The 20,361-nt window shown below is 35.5% G+C and overlaps 2 protein-coding genes across 3 annotated transcripts; one reads left to right on the top strand and one right to left on the bottom strand.

The window, feature by feature from the left end:
• The first annotated feature begins 433 nt into the window (after positions 1-433).
• Positions 434-15,826, top strand: LOC128160114 (phospholipid-transporting ATPase ABCA3-like). Of its 2 annotated transcripts, none has more exons than XM_052823382.1 (21): positions 434-729; positions 3,051-3,433; positions 3,555-3,578; positions 4,017-4,247; positions 4,753-5,003; positions 5,627-5,864; positions 6,964-7,137; positions 7,395-7,576; positions 7,676-7,804; positions 7,983-8,112; positions 8,339-8,493; positions 8,688-8,843; positions 9,038-9,248; positions 9,414-9,663; positions 9,802-10,022; positions 10,170-11,180; positions 11,452-11,682; positions 11,777-12,288; positions 12,965-13,152; positions 13,890-14,060; positions 14,234-15,826. In XM_052823382.1, the coding sequence occupies exons 2-21, from the start codon at positions 3,139-3,141 to the stop codon at positions 14,700-14,702; spliced, it is 5,229 nt and encodes a 1,742-aa protein (XP_052679342.1). In that variant the 5' UTR covers positions 434-729; positions 3,051-3,138; the 3' UTR covers positions 14,703-15,826. The 2 variants fall into 2 exon arrangements, with proteins under 2 accessions (XP_052679342.1, XP_052679340.1); XM_052823380.1 differs by having other exon boundaries at positions 434-724.
• Positions 15,827-16,859: 1,033 nt separating this feature from the next.
• Positions 16,860-20,117, bottom strand: LOC128160402 (tenascin-like). Its single transcript, XM_052823718.1, has 5 exons — positions 19,443-20,117; positions 18,718-19,082; positions 18,388-18,571; positions 17,651-17,745; positions 16,860-17,174 (listed from the first exon to the last, which is right to left on the bottom strand). Exons 1-5 carry the CDS (start codon positions 20,115-20,117, stop codon positions 17,108-17,110), a joined length of 1,386 nt encoding a protein of 461 aa, XP_052679678.1. The 3' UTR covers positions 16,860-17,107.
• Between the last annotated feature and the right edge of the window lie 244 nt (positions 20,118-20,361).

Below are 20,361 nucleotides of genomic sequence, written 5' to 3' on the forward strand. Positions count from 1 at the left end.
AAGGAACAATAGGCTGTGATATGATATGTTTTTAACAAGATAAAATGTGGGTGTAAGGAAGGTATAATAATGTGAATTTTGTGAGCTTATTGTTGAATATCTTCCCTGGTGTTTTACAAAAGACATGTACATGTAGAGAGGTTTTTTTTGCGTGTATTTTGTACATGAACAGCACTGTCAAAATTTCCCTTACTAATTACTTTAGCGGATACTTTATACTATAGTACTTCGTCAGCTGGTGCTAATTAAAAATAAAGAGGAGAAATATGATTTCTGAAAACTATGAATGGTTTGTAATAGAACACCCCACGAACAACCTTAAATCGATATATAACTGGTAGATGTTATAAAATGTAAGGTGTGGTCCTAAAATCAATATGCAGTATACATTATAAAGGAGAGGACAGTGATTTTTAAGTTGTCACAAGACTTCTGATTTACTGTCTGCCGATGCATGTGTTGTACAACCCATGCACGTGAAATCTGGTTGTGAAACCAAAGATAAAGGACTGTTTATACAACTACCCTCATATACCCCCCATGCAATGGCGTTTCTTTGTTGACTCTGGAGTTGTAAATATTCACGTGATCCAGAGATAAAGGGGTAATAAAACAATGTTCCACAAACCGCGTTGATACACACGTGAAAATTTCAGGTGCACAGGTGAATTTCAAGAAATGATTGATGAACCAAATCAAACTCATTAGGAAAGAAGACTTTTAGGTAAGGTAATTGATGATTCATTATACTTTTTTGTATGTCGAATGTTGTGCGCGCGGGGGGGGGGGGGGGGGGGGTGGGTGGGGAGTGGTGCAAAATCTAGGCCGGGGTAGGGACTTTAATGTTACTGTAAATATGTAAGGATATGATTATCATTCCATAGTTCTTATTAAACAGATGTTGGGTCTGCTTTGTTCTGCCTGACTTTCAGGATTTGTATAGAAATGTCAATGGAAGCCATTACTTGTATACAAGTATCGCTGTGATAAGATATCGCGGTCTCTGATTCATTCCAAAAAGGTGAAGCGCTGGCCAGCAAAACTAGCACTGGAGCGGTCCCCTCCCTCCTATTCATGTAAAATTCAGACTTATTTAATTCACGTTGTCAATTCAATCGATGAGAGAACCTGGACCACCACCCACCCCTACCCCCGACCTAGTAAGTACCACTTGATGAATCCCCACCGGTAGCCGAACTGTTTTGTAAAGCAGAAAAGTTTTGAATGTTCAGTTTATCTGAAATCTCACAAAACACCTTTTCTACTTCAGCAATTATATATCATTATTTTCTCCCTCGTTTCACTCCACCGAAAATAAATATTTTCTTGACTAATCTTAAAAAACAAAACATATTTTTTCAGGATTGGTGCGTTCGTTACAAATCGCATATAAAAAGGAGTTTATAGTGTTAATATAATACAAAAATTTTACAAGCCAAGATTCATTGAAACAAGTAGTTTTTGTTCGAGGATTAGGAATTAAGACACTGGTCATCCATTCTGCAATACTCATCCCAAGTTAATATAGTAATGTAGCTCTATAATCCACGTATTCGTCAGATCCCAAATCGAGGCTATCCTTAATATATCCGGTTTTGGCTTTGTCCGTGACCCAACGACCATTTTTTTTCAGCAATCATATATCTTTATTATTATAGGACAAAAAGTAAGAAAACCGGTTAATATAAAGGCTTATAGTAGCAGCAGTGGCACTACTACTGCGTAAACTATGTAACGCAAATTTGGAACTATCAAGGCCAATTTCTTTCAAAGATGGTAACAATATTTCTCTAGCTCTCGTGTATAAGAGAGGTTTGGATTTGTTTAAAACTTTAATATATACATTTTGGGATTTTAAAAATATAACGGCTGTAAAAAGATAATCTTCGGAAACTTTCTCTAACCCTAACATATCAATATATTAAAGGGGGACACAAATCGTTTTCAGTCTTTGCTATAATCACGGAATTTCCTCTTCTATAAATATCCGCTTTACTCCTAGGAATGTTGATTTCGATATGAGTATTTTCTCACTTAATAATGTCACACTTTCTGATATTTGATAACTTCACAACATTTTTTTTTAAATGTTCCCATAAAAGTGGAGGACAAGTCCTTCATTGCTAAGAAAAAAAAGTGGTGGTGGTGGGGGAGGGGGGGGGGGGGGGTGTCAGCTATATTTTGGAATCATTCGTTTGACTCGAAGTGACGGCAATAAACCTCTCTTTAAGATAATAAAATTATCTAAACTCACTGCATGCCAACTGTAGTGCTTCCTGGTTGTTCTTAATAAGTTTAGGTCAAAGTCGATTTTCCTTTTAGCAAATTCAGAAAAATACGAGTATCTTTTAGTATGAGATATAAATGCTATAAATTTATGGAAATCGTATTTCGAAAGATCTTATGATCTTATAAAAAATGATGTTAAAAGATCATGAATCTATAAATTGTGAAAAAATATTTTGCACATATAGTCTTATAGTCCTTTCCGATTTATTTCATTTTATCAAATAAAATATACAAAATGCAAAATATATCGAAAAGGACATTGTTCTGCTTTTGAAATACAGTTGTACAATACACAAAAATCCCAGCTGGTTTTACGGATAATTCTCCGTAGTTTTCTTCTTACTTCAATCGTATAGCAAATTACTTTAATTTCATCACCACAGCCCATCCCTATATCCAATATACTAGTAAAATAACCGATGATTTGTGTTTGAGAAACATGTTTTTAATCAATGATGATAACGAACAGAATTATTATCAACTGTATTGTTTTATTAGTCTGAGATGTAAGAAATGCTGCTACCTGTTTGGATTTTTTCTTGTCATTATTGATTCGAACTGATACTGATACTAGTTCTTGTTTTATTTGGTACTGTTGAATTTTTTTTTTTTTTTTTGACATCTGTCATGTTTTAAATATTAATATTGAATTTATTGAGTGGTATATTATGTATTTCTGCCACCCAGGTTTTTTTTTTCCTTCAAAAATTTACAACGTGGCATATCGATCACCATCCTATATTGTTCTTCTTCTTCAACAGCAAACAGAATACAGAAGCAAAAACACAACAGAATTATCACACACACAGAGGTGACGACTGACGGCTGACGACAGTTCTTCTCAAAACAATGGCGGGTGTTGGTAGGCAGTTTATTTTGCTGCTATGGAAAAACTGGCTCCTGCAGAAGAGAAAAGCTTGCGTGACGGTGTTTGAAATCGTTATGCCCATAGTGTTCGCTGTGATCCTTGTCTGCATACGTCTAATAGCGAAGAACGAAACGATCTCACAGTCAACAATATGGCCGCCGTTCAAACCAAATGACGTATTGCTTAGGGGATCCCAAATCGAAATCCTTTACTCGCCAAACACGACTGATATTCAGACAATGATGAACACTTTCCGCAATTTTTTACCAGGTTTAGGTATTACATTGAATTTTTTTTCATCATTCATGTTCCTTTTTTTTTAATTTTTACTTGAATTGTTCTGTTGAAATTTTGTTTCGGTTTGACACAAAATAATTATTTTAAAACTTTTTTGCAGAGCCCAATGGAAGCCAGTGGCATGGTAAATATGGCTCTTATATGATAATAAAATTATTTTCATATTATAACATTGATAAAGAATAATATATTGAGGTCAAAATAAGCAAAACCCGTTTTCATTATAAAAGAAATTGTAATATGATGTTAGGAATAAAAATAATTAAAAAAAAAAAAACTAAGTGAAACAATATTAGACCCCAAAAAATTGATATTTGCCTCGGCTTTTAGCCTCGGGGAAAAAAATCTACAACTTGAGGTCTTCGTGATTAGATAGAAATTGTAATATGATGTTAAGAGAAATCAAAAGAACAAAAACGAAGTGAAACAATATAGGACAAAAAAAAAAATAATTAAATTTGCCTCGGCATTTAGCCTTGGTAAAAATCTACAATTTGCAGCCGTCATAATTGGATAGAGCTAAATTAATATTCGTTAAATTGTTTCTTTTATCGACACACAGTGTACGGATTTGATGATGAGAAAGCCCTCTTGGATTATCATCAAAAGAACTACAAAAAAGTTCGAGCGGCAATTTCCTTTATGGAAGCAACTTCCGGTTTACGTAAGGACGTGGAATACACACTTCGCGTGGCTCGGAAAGATTTCAACGACAGGTGGCTGACCAAGAATGTCTACCCTTTCTTCCAACTGACTGGGCCCCGGAACAATGATTCAACGGGAGGTAACCCAGGTAATTCAATGCGTCATTTTTAATTTCCTCTTGTGAATATAAATGTGACATGCTTGCTTTGATAAAATAAGAATAGTTTTAAAATGTGAATTGCTGACTGTCTATTTAAGTTATATTTTATTATTTATAAAGATCATAATATATTTAGGCATTTTAAAATTAATTTATTGAATTCAGTTATATTTGATTTTATTGCTGGTTTTTAAAGGATTTCACTGAAAACAATGTCATATATAAGTATACGTAAGTTTTGGTAGATGCTGAAAATATTATAGGGTTTTATTTCTACTCAATTAGTTTGTTAAACAGTGTCGTGATGAAATATATTACGTTTACAAATTACGTATACAAATACATGTACGTAAAGCCCAGCATATCCACAATGCTATGCATAGCTTCTAATGTTTTATTCCTTTCATTTGTGTCAAAGTAACAATAAGCCTGGACAATGTGAAGATGATGACGATAGCTCAAACGTATTTCAATTTCCTTTTTTTTTTTGCAGACTATGAAGGAACCGGATTTTTGGCCTTCCAATACGCTGTGGACCTAGCGGTCATAAAACATTTCAACTCTTCGGCCGCCGTGGACCTTTTTGACCTTTTCCTGAAGAAGATGCCTTATCCCCCCTACACCAAGGATAATCTGACCACTATTCTACAAATGTACCTGCCCTTCTTTCTCATCCTGGGTTTTATACTGTCCGCCCTCCAAACCACCAAAGCTATCGTGTACGAAAAGGAGAAAAAGCTGAAGGTATAGGGCAACATTAAATCTAAAGCTGGTTGGTCCGATTTAATATCAAATTTTAGGTACACTTTTAAACGACGGTTTTATTTAATATGCGTGTAATAATAGGTTTTAAAATAGTTTTCCCGGTCATTTAAGCCATATTTCCATTGGGAAATGATTTGTTTGAATTTGTTTACAAAACTATTTACAAAACAAAATTTCTTATACACATAAAGATATACATGCAATTACAGATAAATAAATACGTACAATAAACATAAATACAGGTATGTATAAGTGCGTTATGTCTTATTCGAAGTTTAGTTGCTTTACGGAAAATAAACAATAGTGCATGATTTCATGCGAATTGTATTGTAACAGAAAATATACAGTCTTGTTTTTCTTTTTAACTTTAACACCAGCATAACATTGATTAGAACTTGAAACGGTCATCAAAAAACACCATTCTCTATTTTTTCTTTTAAATCAAAGACATGAAAATACAATGCTTAACCAAAAGAAGAGCACAGAGAGAGAGAGAGAGAGAGAGAGAGAGAGAGAGAGCTGTAAATGAATGCCGAAAAAAGTCTGCTGACATGAAACACAACCAAACAATAAGCCCTTCTCCAACTTGTTCGTTGAAACAGGAATCCATGAAGCTGATGGGACTGAACTCGTCCATTTACTGGGCGTCGTGGCTGGTGAAGAGCTCCATCTATCTGGTCATCTCATCCGCCGTCTACTGCATCTTATTCTCCATTGAGGTCTCCGACAAGGGCAAAGTCCTGGCCAAGACAGACCCCTCGCTCTTCTTTGTCTTCCTGATCTGTTACTCCATCTCTATCATCTGTTTCTGTTTCATGGTCAGCACGTTCTTCAACAAAGGTAATTTCGGATTACATGTATTATATAATTTCGAACTTTATCATGATGTGACAAAGTCAAGCGTATTCCTCTTGGATTTTGTTTATATACTAACACATTTTGAAATGATCATAAAAACTAGCATGAATTCATGCAATTTTGAAAAGTTTTAAACTTGAATTTTGCGTGACATGTACTTCATAAACTACACTTGATTTGTATGAATTCATTACATTTGGGGATTTTTGATTTTATGACAAATGTCACGCGATATCACATCATTTACCGGGTTTTCCGATGGAAAAATGCTGTTATTAAAATGGTGATAATGGCGGGTGAGCGGCTGCAAAAGGTTACCCTCATTGTACGATAACTCCTGTTACGTATACAGTTTTTAAGATAGGAAGTTGTTCTTTTGCCGATCAATTGAATACATCAGAGGTGTGCAAATCTATGATTGTGATTTCTAATAATTCATCAAAAAATACCAGCTTTTGAACTTAGTCATTTTTAGGCAAAATATTGCATATAATGAAACCTCATTGTACGGATAACTCCTACAGTTTTCAAGATAGGAATTTGTTCTTTTGCAGATCAAGTGTATATATATCAGAGGTATGCATATTGCTAAGATTTTGATTTCAGGCCCCGCCGTCACCAACTTTCCTCAAGTCAATACTCAGCCTCAAATCTGAGGTTTGACCGCAAATTTATGTACTTTTCTTAAAGGATGAGTTGAGGAACGAGTTGAGGTATTTAAAAATTTTGGTGACGGTGAATTCCTGATGGTTTATGAAAAAATACCAACTTTTGAACTTAGTCATTTTGGGAAAAATATTGCATATAGGATAGTGTTTATCAATTCAGGGTTCAAGACATGAATTATGGATACAGTTCACATAAAAGAAAACCCGGTTTGCTGTCACATTGACAGCTTTTCACTTGTTTGCATTATTTTGTAATCTCTTTTTTTTAAGTTACATGTACTTTAAAAACTACATGCACATACCATAACATTTTTATGACAACATCGGGTATTTTACACTGTAATTCTTTAAACACCTGCAATACATGTAGTACCTATAATACATGTAGCACATTTGTCCTTTTCTCTCATCAGCTAACTCGGCCGCCTTTGCCAGTGGTATTGGGTACTTCTGCACGTACGTGCCATACTTCTTCCTCCAAAGCAGATACGAGACGATGGCCAGATCAGAGAAACTCGGCATATGCATTCTGAACAATATGGGAATGGCATTTGGCATAAACACCATCGGTTTATACGAAGGAACTGGTAAGAACATTTGATTTACTTGCTTGGTCCTTTTTACCACGAATTCAAAAAAGCCAAAATATTGTACGCGTGCAGTCTACGTGTTGCCTTTAATTAAACAGTGGTACTACCCTTCAAGGTTACAAGACTAGTATGCCTACCAACCGTTTGAAAGTACCTGAATATGGATTATTGATGCCAACTGAAGATGATTGTTCGTGTAGAAAATAATGTAATGCTTGGTGTGAGTGTAACTATATTTGATTCTGTCGTCATAGGTTATGGTGCACAGTGGAATAACTTTGCCAAACCAGCCACTGTGGACGATAATTTCTCGCTGTTGGACTCCATGCTCATGTTGCTCGGTTCCAGCGGCGTGTATTTGGTGATCACGTGGTATGTTGATGGCGTATTTCCGGGAGAATATGGTGTACCGTTACCATGGTATTTCCCATTGTCGGTGAGAATAATTTAATTTTAATTACTTTGAGGGATAGAAATTTCAGTTTTTTATTTTTCGAGAAAAATCGTACACAAAAATTGCACTTATGTTTTCTAGAAAAATTACTGGTGCGGAACGACTCGAAAATCATCAGCAAATAGCGATACAGGAAAGTTGGATCCTAAATACTTTGAGAGAGATCCGAATGCCCTGTCTATAGGCATCAGCATAAATCATCTCCGAAAGGTTGGAGTAAAATCTCTCTCTCTCTCTCTCTCTCTCTCTCTCTCTCTCTCTCTCTCTCTCTCTCTCTCTCTCTCTCTCTCTCTCTCTCTCTCTCTGTTTCTCTCATCGTTTAGTATGACTAGATATGAGGTCAGATTTAGCTAGAGAGTTGCATGATAAAAAAAGAGATTTTTTAAAGGAATTTGGAAGTGGTAAAAGGAAGAAAACAGCTGTAGCAGACACAACGCTGAATATATTTGAAGGTCAAATTACAGCACTTTTAGGTCACAATGGCGCTGGAAAAACTACAACCATGTCCATGCTAACAGGTAATCTAACCTTCAAGTTTTCTTGTTTCTTTAATTTGTTTTACTATTGACGACTCATCACGTTTGTTTTTTAATAAATATAACTATGATGATGATGATCACCGTCATCGTGATGATTATGATGAGGATGATGATGATATTGTTGTTGATGATATCGATGATGATCACGATGATGATGATATTGATGATAATCATGATGATGATGATTGTGATGATTCTCTATCAGGGTTCCTGCCTCCTACATCTGGCACGGCCGTTGTAAATGGTTATGACATTTCTGAGGATATACAGAATGTGAGGAAGAGCCTGGGTCTGTGTCCTCAGCATAACATCCTGTTTGACTCGTTAACGGTGGAAGAACACTTGCAGTTTTTTGCACAGGTACAAACACTTCATTGTGAGGACGCTCTTTTTTTGGAAAAAAAATTAGAAGAACTTGATCAATAAAATTTGAAGAGAAAACGATCAAATACAGAATTCTGAGGAAATGTATCCATTTTTAGACATTTTTTTTTAAAATATTTGTTTGAGTCTACAATCAATTGACATGAATGGAAAATAATGTATTGTTACAGCTGAAAGGTTGTCCCAAAGACAATGTTCAGAAAGAGGTGGATGAAATGATCAGAGTTCTAGGTCTGGAAGCCAAGAGGAAAAGTTTTTCTATGACACTATCTGGTGGACAAAAGAGAAAGTTGTCTGTTGGGATAGCACTAATTGCAGGATCAAAGGTAAGAGAAATACTATGATTAATATGTTGATCCAATCTAGACTTCTTGTGATATCATTATACAGTACTCCATTTTTTTCCATTTTGTTTTTTTTCCCAATTACATGTACTGGGAATATATTAATAAAATAGATTTCAAAGCTTTCCTTTACACAGTATTTTGGATTTATACTAATTTTGTCTGTTTTATATTAGGTTGTAATCTTGGATGAGCCAACGTCTGGTATGGATCCTGCGGCTCGGCGCCAAACTTGGGAAATTTTGCAGAAATTCAGGGAGGACCGAACAATGATTCTTTCTACTCATTTCATGGACGAAGCAGATCTTCTTGGTGACCGCATTGCAATAATGGCAGATGGAGTTGTCAAATGCTGCGGAACATCTTTATTTCTGAAGAAGTTATATGGTATTTTTATTCATTTAATGAAGTTATATGGTATTCTTTTATGGTATTCATTTCAATGAATGCATTCATCCAAATGCACAGATGATCTAATGAATGATGGAAAATTAGAAATGCGATGTTGTGATGTTTTCATAGCTGGAATTTAAATAAACTTTGATTTTGCAGGAGCCGGGTACCATCTTGTAATGGTAAAGGATCGAGATTGTGACGTCAAAGCTGTAACGAACGTCATCAAGCAACACATACCAGCAGCCGAGCTAGAGAGTGAAATCAGCGCCGAGTTATCCTATCTTCTGCCATTTGAAGAATCCAAGAAGTTTGAACAGTTATTCAATGAAATCGAGAAAAGGAAAACAGAGCTAAAATTGAGCAGTTTTGGAACGTCTGCTACAACTATGGAAGAAGTTTTTCTGAAGTTAGTGCTCTGTCTCTAATAGTAATTGAGAATTGATTGTAACCTTTATTACACAAATGTGTTTTGATTAAGAAAAAACCAGGTGCAGCCTGTTGATAATTTCAATCATGTCCTGTACAAAATTTTCCTTTGATCTAGGGTAGGCGAAAGTAGCCAAAGAACGGAAGAAGAAGAGGAAATGCATGCTCACCACCAGAAGTCTCTCAAGTCTTACGATAACATGGGTTATGGCAGCATTACTAACATTGCCAACGGAGTCAGCAACGGGTCCGCCGAAAAAGGCAAAAATGGCGTCACTGAAAAAGGCCAAAATGGCGTCATTCAAAATCTAAAGATTGCTAACGGAGAGTCATTCATAGGTAAAAGTTTAGTGTGTTTCATGGTTAATTTTCAAATTGATAACTACTGACGATACTACTAGAATAAAAACACTCCTAAAATGAAATAACAAATCAAAACGCAACCAAAATGATAAAAGAAATTGAAGTGTGAAGTTGTAATTGCAGGTTTCAATTCTGGTTTAAAGAAAAATTCTGGAACAACATTGGCCTTGCAACAGTTTTTCAGCATGTTTGTAAAGAAGCTGATACACACCTGGAGAAACAGAACAGTGACGCTTGTTCAGCTTCTAGTACCTGTTATATTCACCATTCTTGCCTTGACAGTCGAGAAAACCCTACCAAAACAAGAAGATGAACCGTCTTTGCTATTAAACCTAAAGGATTTCCCCAACAGTGTGGCCATGTATTCCTCAAAATCAGCGTTTCCCGAAAGCACTTCAATGGCGGCTGACTATGCGAATTCTATAAGAAGTCAAGGATATCAAGTTTCTAAATATGATAAAACTCCAAACGACTTTGACAACTTTATCATTGAAAAAAACACCGAAATTGGACAAGCATTCTTTAAACGCAATTACATCGTCGGAGGTCTATTTGATATTGGTAACGCCACTACTGGTAGCATAACGTCATATTTCAACGGGGACCCACTCCATGCCAGTGCAATAAGTTTAACCAACACAATGAACGCATTGCTCAAACATTACACCGATAGCACCCACTCCATCAAAACTACAAATTTCCCTTTCCCAAGACCGCTGAACGAATCCAGCCGAGGTATCGGATACGCCACAAGAGGCACGGGATTCACGATCGCTTTCTGTATGCTATTCGGACTGGCCTTCCTGTCAACGAGCTTCATCATATTTTTGATCAAAGAAAAGGTGACAGGCGCCAAGCACCTTCAGAAGGTGAGCGGTGTCAGCTCGTACGCCTACTGGATGTCGAACCTTGTCTGGGACTTGTTAAACTACCAGGTACCCATCCTGTTGATAATGGTATGTTTCGCAGCCTTCCAGACTCAGGCATACACCGGTGACAACCGCCTTGGACTTGTTTACGCCATGTTTTTCTTGTACGGATGGGCCTGCATGCCTTTCGTGTACATCTTTTACTATGTCTTCAAAACGCCTGCTTCCGGAATGGTTGCCGGAAGTTTACTCAACATTCTTACTGGTACGCCATTTCGTATTAGGTTGAAAGTTACAGACAAACTTAAACATAATAGTAAAATATCTACCCAATTATTCCCGCCCTATTTGCCATGCATTGTATTGAGAGGTTGCGAAGTTAAAAAGGACCTAACAGACACACAAGTTTTTTTTTTCTAATTTTCTTCAACGGTGTTAAGGGCTATTTAAAGAGGGAGGAACTATTTTATAAGAATGGACTACAACAAATAAAATGTCAAGGTTTTGAAAAAATTTTGTATGTTATATGTTTACAGGTCTTGCAACAATCATGGCTGTGTTCACTCTCCGCGTCCCAGACCTTGGCATATCAGCTGACATATCGGACGCCATTGATTGGCTCTTCACTATATTTCTTCCTAACTACTGCCTGGGACAGACGCTGATGAATATGTACGTGAACTATGAGTACATCGACACATGTACAAAACTGAACTACGAGACCATGTGTGCTCTTAAAAATCCCCCAATCACATCATGTTGTAGAGGTAAGAAAAAGATTTATTCTTCGATTTCTCATCAACTTAACTTTTTATGTGTATACTGGATATCTTCAATAATGTTTTTCCGTTTATTTAACAGATAAATGTGAAAAGAATTGTTTGATTTTCGACACTAACTACCTCGCTTGGGAGACCCCAGGAGTTGGGAAATACTTCGTTTTCATGGCGGCACAGGGTGTTTTCTATATGACTCTTGTGTTTCTAGTCGAGTTTGGCGTCATTAGTCGAATCCGATATCTGATTTGTAATCGTGATCCTCCCATCGTGAATTCGGCAGAAGTCGGAACAACAAGTGACGCCATTCCTGACGATGATGACGTAGAAGACGAAAGACGTCGCATCAACAAAACTGGCATCGACAGCCTCCTTAAAACAGATTCTCTGCTTCTACGCAACCTCAGTAAATCTTATGGTTCGTACTCCGCTGTGAAAAGTGTGTGTGTTGGAGTTCCGCAGCAAGAGTGTTTCGGACTTTTGGGTCAAAACGGAGCAGGGAAAACTTCGACATTCAAAATGTTAACAGGAGACGAAATAGTGACAGGGGGCAATGCATATCTGAACGGATATGACGTCAAAACAGATCTAAAAATGGTAAGCAATCGCAACTTTTCCGGCCTTTCTGAGAAGCGGAGAAATCTACCAGAAAGAGCGCTTGTAATTTAAATAGCGAATTTAAAATAGATGAAGTGTTAAAGAAGAAATCATGTATTGTTTCCCATGTATTGATATCAATTTGTACTTCTTTGACAGGCATATTTATCCTCATTTAAATTTGTCAAAAAAATAACGGAATCAGTGTACTGGCACAGACTTTGTCTGATAGAAGATGAATTCCTTAAACTTAGAGCAGCTCGTTCACTCTCCTGAATATCGTTCATTTAACTAATTAAACTAAGAACACATAATGAAAGAAATACTAGTAATATAGTGATAGGAAAAAGAATTTGATGGCGGTATTAGATTTTACCTGCAAACAATTTTTTTAAAGAACCGTATCTCCAGAATGTGCGTAATGCAGCATACATCACGCATTTTTCGTTAATAATGAAAGTGTACAAAATCGTGATATGGGTTCATTAGCTGAAAGTAAACGGAGAAAATGACGATGATGAACTTTGTTGAACCCATATTTGAAAAATCATACATTAATGCATACGTCATTCTACAAAAGACATGCGATAATATTAATATTGGTCATCCTATAGATGGTATACATGTACCAGTATTATGCACAAAAATTAACGATATTAGTTTTCATAATTTGCAGGTACAACAAAATCTAGGATATTGCCCCCAGTTCGATGCGTTGATTGACCAGATGACTGGAAGAGAGACCCTTACAATGTACGCCAGACTCCGGGGAATAAAGGAAAATCAAATCAAGGGGGTTGTCAACGACCTGCTGGAGATCATGATGCTCAGGAAATATGCCGACAGGCAGTGTGGCACGTACAGGTAGAGATTTACATGTACCTTACATTCATAACATAAAGTTACAATGTCTTTGAATGAAATACATTTAATAATTACAATGACATTACATAGTGCAACATGTACTTAATATTACACATTTTGTGATACCATTTACATTACATATTGCAATTTTTCTTTGGATAAAACATGTTTAATGAAAACATTTATACTACATACTGCAATATTTTTTATTTATTCATTTTTTTTTTGCCCTGCGATATTTGTATTTGAATGTGTGATATTACAATTACTTAAGCAAGAAAAAAATACTGTAGAATCATTAAATTTCGTGGGGGCCAATTTTCGTGGATTGCTTAAATTTAACAGGATCGCGGGGACGTAATTTCGTGTATTCTTTTAAACGTACAGAAGAAATATGACTTTATTGCCCTAGTTCATTAATTCGTGGAAGATGTTAATTCGTGGAGGAGAGGTACCCACGAATTCCACGGAAATTGAGCCACCACGAAATCTAATGATTCCACAGTATTATACACTTTGATGAGTTAAAGGATGCAATATATTTTAAACTTATTTTTAGTGTAATACATGTGCAATAATATAATTAATTTGACAACCCCCTTATTTTGATTTCCTTTATTTCCCGGAGTCTGGCGAAATAATATAATGAAAATGCTTTGTTTGAATAATTTTATATATGTCTTACACATTTATTACTTTTATGAAATAATAATGTTTGATTTTGATTTTTTTTTAAGTGGTGGTAATAAACGTAAATTAAGCACAGCCATAGCTTTGATTGGAGACCCGCCTTTTATACTTCTTGACGAGCCAACCACTGGAATGGATCCTGCAGCAAGACGACAGCTCTGGAATGTTCTCTCACAGGTCCGCGCTAGTGGAAGGACGCTTATTCTTACATCTCATAGGTATCGTCTTTAACTGCTTTTTTTGTGTGTGATTAATAAAGTGCATTTTGTCTAGATTTTCTACTTGGTTTGTTTTCTGCTTATCATTATTAGAATAACATTTCAGTTCTACAATTTTAATACGTACAATGGTGCTATTTGTACAGCATGGATTTTTTTTTTAAATGTTTTAGCATGGAAGAATGTGACGCTCTATGTACAAAAATCGTTATCATGGTTAACGGAAGGTTTGTTTGCCTGGGAAGTGCCCAACACCTCAAGAACAAATTCGGACATGGATATACTCTAATAGCGAGACTTGGGCAATCGAAAGATGGAATCACAGCTTCATCGGAACCCCTCAAAAACTTCATAAAATCCACGTTTCCGGACAGCATAATCTTTGACGACCACCAGGGCTACGTGCATTTTCAAATTCCAGACAACAACGTCGCCTTGGGCAGGGTATTTGGTGAAATGGAGCGCGCGAAATCTCAGTTTAACATTGAAGACTACTCAGTTCACCAAACAACTCTAGAACAAGTATTCTTAAGCTTTACCAGACACCAGGAAGCACAAAGCGTGCAAGAGGAGAAAAAGAAATGTTGTTGTTTTTGGCGTCTAGGTTGTTGGTTTAAATTATTTTCTTATATTTTTAATTAAAAAAAAATAAGAAATTGCGTTTGTTTTATTAAGGTGTGTGAAAACGTTACATTCAATCACAGATATTATACTTTTCACACAGTGTGTGTGCGTGCGTGCGTGCGTTCTCGTTATCTTTAATAAATCCCAGATCTGTTTTATTTAATGCCAGCTGACATTTTATGACATTTTGGATGAAAGACAGGAATAAATCAATCCTGACCGACAACCGATACTTTAGCCACAAATATCAAAACAGAACCATGCAAGAATACGTAATGGAGAAATCTGTGTATTAAAGTTTAAAGGATTGTGGTAACCATTCATTTTTTTCCATTTTTATTGAGTAAAATACCTATGTACCTAAATTTTTCTTGTTCTTTTAACGTACCGGACTTTTGTAAAATTTAGATGTTGTTTTTTTTATTAAACAAATTTTGAATTTTTAATAAACGTTTCAAAATGTATACAAGTGACAGATGAAAAGAATTCCAGTCAAATAAGAAAAAAATATGATATAACTGCCACTTTTACCGATGTAAAAAAAAATACATGACCTGAACGACTGTCATTGTATTTTAGCTCAAACGTTTGAAATACTAGCATTTGGGATTGTAAAGACTAAAAATGAAAACAAACCTTAAAATTTAATATTTATTGCCCGCTTCCTTGGGCAATATTGTAGCAGATTTAGCTGACGCAATGCAATAAAACCAAAACACTGTGCAACTGTACTTTTGCTTTGGATGTCGCACAGTTTACAGACATCCATTTGTAATATTGTTGGTATAACTTCTGTGTACTGTCTATTTAAGATTAGTGTTTGATGTAACTATGTCTACATAAAATAATTGTATCGGTTTTTCAAAAAAAAAAAAAATAACTAGAAGTCACTTTATCATTCTTTTATTTGTAATGTACTATAATAATTTTTAAGTTTGTAAATTGCGCAAACGGGTAAAGTCACCTAAAGCTACGATACTCCAGAACAAGTTGGCAAGCATTTTTTACTCACACAAATTCCCAACAAACCCGGAGCTTTTAAAACCACACATTCTTTTTTAAACATTGTTGTTTCTTGCAACTTTTTGATAACATGTACTTCTATAATACCAATATGTAATTTATAGTGAGGTAGGGGGTATGAGGTGGTTAAGAATGATATCCCCGAGTACCCAAACTCCGTCACCATAAGCAGAAAACCTCCCGCGTTTCTATGTAAATTATTTTTTGTGGTTTTTATCATTTGCAATCACTAAATATAATCTGAAACAATATAATTTATAAAATTATTACCAAAATATTTTTTGTTTTTATTCAAATAAGCCCTCTGAATACGACGCTTATCACACGTGCTATCATAACTTATGAACCTAACTCCGTCACCCACATGCTCTATGATATGGCAGGGAATGAAGACACATTAACAATTTAGTTAAAACTCCATTTGTATCTAGGCCAAGTTATAGTAAGTAAAAATGGTGCATACAATTTAAATTGTATTTAATTTCATCGAAATGAAATGATCGCCCGATTAAAGAATGGGTCCATGTAACAACAATCACAATGGCCTTTTCAGAATGTATGGATGCCGTTTGATTTATGTTCCTACATATTTCAAATATATTTTATATCATAAATTACTATATTACTTATGATATTATTTATTTATTACATTTTCAGAAATGTAGCATATTCTAAATAGCGATAAACCGGATATATCTATACCCTGTATAAGGCAAAAGTATCGGCATGAGCGATTTGACGTTATCATCAAGAGTAGTGCATAAAGGCTATTGCGGACTGAAAAAAATGTATTAATTACCTTAATCAAAAATGTATTACATGTTAAATGTTTCATCTTGACCTCTCTAAAAATGGCTGACCACCGTAAATGATCGAATGGGCCCGCATGTCAGAAATATCGATATTTTAGTGCACCCGTGAAAAAGTGTTAGCTGATTTCCCACAATTAATGGTGCATAAAATGAACAAGGTTTAATTCTGTTATTTTTTGACACATTCTTAACTTTAACCGTTGCAAATTGTTGACATTTGATTAAAGATTTTTGACATGTAAAAAATGACGTCATAATCGCACTTGATTTCAAACGGCGAGGAGTTTCCCGAAAGTGACGGAGTTTGGGTAGTGACGGAGTTAGGGGGCTATGCGATAGTTCAAGAACTGTTTGAAAAACTGCAGTATTTACAGAATACCTCGGCTACTACGTCATCTAACAGTTACGTCATCTAATAATTACGTAATCCACCACCGATAGTTTCAAGTTTAAACACCTTGTCACTTATGTTTGTAAGAAACCTTGCATCTATCGCTCATCGTCTGACCGTGTGTCACAATGTCACACATCAAGAAACTCAAGAAACTGGGGCGGACGTGTCTCATTGATTCCTCAATATGCAGCATGTCACGTGACATCTTTTCCGGTTGGGTGCCTCGATAATGAAACTCCCTTTATCAACTTCCTGTATTTCCTGTTAAAGGAGTAAATTTGCAATTCATTTTGACATGCAAGTAAAATTAATAATAAAAATACAGTCTACTTAAGTTTACTTATTGTATTACTAATACCAGAAAATATCGTTTGAAGTCTCTAAAATAATATATTTCAAACAGATGTACATGTATCAGCTTGCATTAATGAAGCTTACAGTTTTGCATGTAGCTGTCAATATAACAACTAATCAAAAATAGTTTCTGTATATTCTGTACAACATATACAACTAATTTTTTTTACAAGCAAATGAATTTGATTGAAGTTGTATTTCACACATTTTCATTAAAAATAGAATAGCGAAATCTCTTACAAATCCATTAATGCATAGCTAGCTTAAAGGAAACTTTCTTTTTAAATATTGTCTTTGATATCTTTAGGGAATAATAATTACAAATAAGGTTATTGAATATAAATTTACATTTAACATCATTAAATGCTGTTTATAAAACTTACAATTTTCCAAATTCAGTTACAAGGACTATGCATAACGTCATTGAAATCACTCCGAGAATAGACGCCATGAGTCTCCAACTATCTGAGAGCCAGTCCTATGAGAAAAAAAACACGATTAATTCATAATCTCAAAACGTACATAGATAAAATTTTCCTTTTATTTTGTGTGAACGACTTTTAACAGGAATAATCTAGATTTTGTTTCTGGTTTTTTTTCTTCTAATTCTCAAGGCCGTTAGCAGTGTTTCGGGGGTATTCCACGCATCAAAGGGATGCTTAGCAATATCATTGATCAGTGTTTTTAACTTTGGGACTATTCACAATGCAACTGGAGGACAAACCTTCACCAGCAGGCTAACCAAATAACCAAAAATTCGCTACCAGTACAGGTCTATCAAAATTAACTACACAGCGATTTTATTGTAGGGATGAGTTAAAATAAAGTTACTGAACGACAGCTTTCACACTGAAGTTGTCAAATAAAAGCATCAGATTTTAACATAGGATTGAATTTATTTGTAATTTTTATACCTTTTTAACACTTTTCTTTAAACTACCGCTTAGAAAAAAGTTCGTTCTACCTTAAATACATCTTTTATCACGCCTTATTACTATCCCTAAACTCATGCTTTTCAAAGCTCCAGGAAAATCGAATGAAATTTTTTACCTAGAACATATAAAATATAATCACAAAACAACAGGTAAATGTACATGTTTTACAGTATTTAAAAACGTACATGTAAGTATGGATATTTCTTGATGTGTGGGATTGCTGGGTAGACCATCACAACTGGATAAATCTTTTCCTGAATCCTTGCTTTATGTTGAAGACAAACTTCATAAAAATCATTTTCTGTCAACAGCGAATCGTTGCAAGCAAACTGGAAGGACACCGTGGTCATTCCATCATTTCTAGATTTGCTGAAACACACACAAAAACAATTAGAATTTGACCCTTTTAAAAAAAATGTGAAAACAGAATGATTCCTTTTAAATTTTCGTAGAATATAATTATTATTATTAATATTTAAAAAAAAAACAACAATATCAAAACTAAGAATGTTAACCTGGAATTCATTTCTATTCCTTCAAGGTAGTAATCCCATTTATCATCAATACATCTAAAAATTGATGACATCTCGTCAAAAATTTCTGGTATCATTTCAAAATCGAGGCTGCCTTGAAACAATAACCCAATTGTAAAGTCTGATTTTTCAGTCATGTTACTCTTTTTATATGTGTAAATCGAATCACTGCATATTTCAAAAGGTGAATCAAGGCATTTCAATCTTGTAAACTTTCTCTTACAATGAGTTTCATTTTTCTGAAAATCAATAATTTTTTTACATTCAGAACTCTCATTTGCCAAGCAGTGTCCATGCTTCATGCTTTCATTACAAAATCTTTCACAGTGTTTGCCAAAGAAATTAACCTCACAAACAGCCGTCCAATTTGCACTGCAAGTTCCATGTGGCATGCTGCTGTTACAAAATACTTCACAGTCTGGACCATAGTAATTGCTTTCACATTCAGAACTCCCATTTGCCAAACACCGTCCATGCTTCATGCTTTCATTACAAAATCTTTCACAGTGTTTGCCAAAGAAATTAACCTCACAAACAACCGTCCCATTTGCACTGCAAGTTCCATGTGGCATGCTGCTGTTACAAAATACTTCACAGTCTGGACCATAGTAATTGCTTTCGCATTCAGAACTCCCATTTGCCAAACACCGTCCATGCTTCATGCTTTCATTACAAAATATTTCACAGTGTTTGCCAAAGAAATTCACCTCACAAACAGCCGTCCCATTTGCACTGCAATTTCCATGTGGCATGCTGCTGTTACAAAAAACTTCACAGTCTGGACCATAGTAATTGCTTTCACATTCAGAACTCCCATTTGCCAAAAACCGTCCATGCTTCATGCTTTCATTGCAAAATCTTTCACAGTGTTTGCCAAAGAAATTCACCTCACAAACAGCCGTCCCATTTGCACTGCAATTTCCATGTGGCATGCTGCTGTTACAAAATACTTCACAGTCTGGACCATAGTAATTGCTTTCACATTCAGAACTCCCATTTGCCAAACACCGTCCATGCTTCATGCTTTCATTACAAAATCTTTCACAGTGTTTGCCAAAGAAATTAACCTCACAAACAGCCGTCCCATTTGCACTGCAATTTCCATGTGGCATGCTGCTGTTACAAAAAACTTCACAGTCTGGACCATAGTAATTGCTTTCACATTCAGAACTCCCATTTGCCAAACACCGTCCATGCTTCATGCTTTCATTGCAAAATCTTTCACAGTGTTTGCCAAAGAAATTAACCTCACAAACAGCCGTCCCATTTGCACTGCAAGTTCCATGTGGCATGCTGCTGTTACAAAATACTTTACAGTCTGGACCATAGTAATTGCTTTCACATTCAGAACTCCCATTTGCCAAACACCGTCCATGCTTCATGCTTTCATTACAAAATCTTTCACAGTGTTTGCCAAAGAAATTCACCTCACAAACAGCCGTCCCATTTGCACTGCAAGTTCCATGTGGCATGCTGCTGTTACAAAAAACTTCACAGTCTGGACCATAGTAATTGCTTTCACATTCAGAACTCCCATTTGCCAAAAACCGTCCATGCTTCATGCTTTCATTGCAAAATCTTTCACAGTGTTTGCCAAAGAAATTAACCTCACAAACAGCCGTCCCA

This window comes from Crassostrea angulata, chromosome 8 (genome assembly GCF_025612915.1).
Source record: "Crassostrea angulata isolate pt1a10 chromosome 8, ASM2561291v2, whole genome shotgun sequence".
In the NCBI taxonomy this organism is placed as follows: Eukaryota; Metazoa; Mollusca; class Bivalvia; order Ostreida; family Ostreidae; genus Magallana; species Magallana angulata.

Excerpts from the sequence above, each read along its gene's own strand:
- LOC128160114 (XM_052823382.1), top strand. The coding sequence starts at position 3,139 with ATGGCGGGTGTTGGTAGGCAGTTTATTTTGCTGCTATGGAAAAACTGG. Across the intron at positions 8,844-9,037 it reads CACTAATTGCAGGATCAAAG|GTTGTAATCTTGGATGAGCC; the intron begins GTAAGAGAAATA and ends GTTTTATATTAG. Across the intron at positions 9,664-9,801 it reads ATGGAAGAAGTTTTTCTGAA|GGTAGGCGAAAGTAGCCAAA; the intron begins GTTAGTGCTCTG and ends CCTTTGATCTAG.
- LOC128160402 (XM_052823718.1), bottom strand. The coding sequence starts at position 20,117 with ATGAAGCATGGACGGTGTTTGGCAAATGGGAGTTCTGAATGTGAAAGC. Across the intron at positions 17,746-18,387 it reads AGAAATATCCATACTTACAT|GACTGGCTCTCAGATAGTTG; the intron begins GTACGTTTTTAA and ends TTTTTCTCATAG. Across the intron at positions 17,175-17,650 it reads GTAACTGAATTTGGAAAATT|GAAATACAGGAAGTTGATAA; the intron begins GTAAGTTTTATA and ends CTCCTTTAACAG.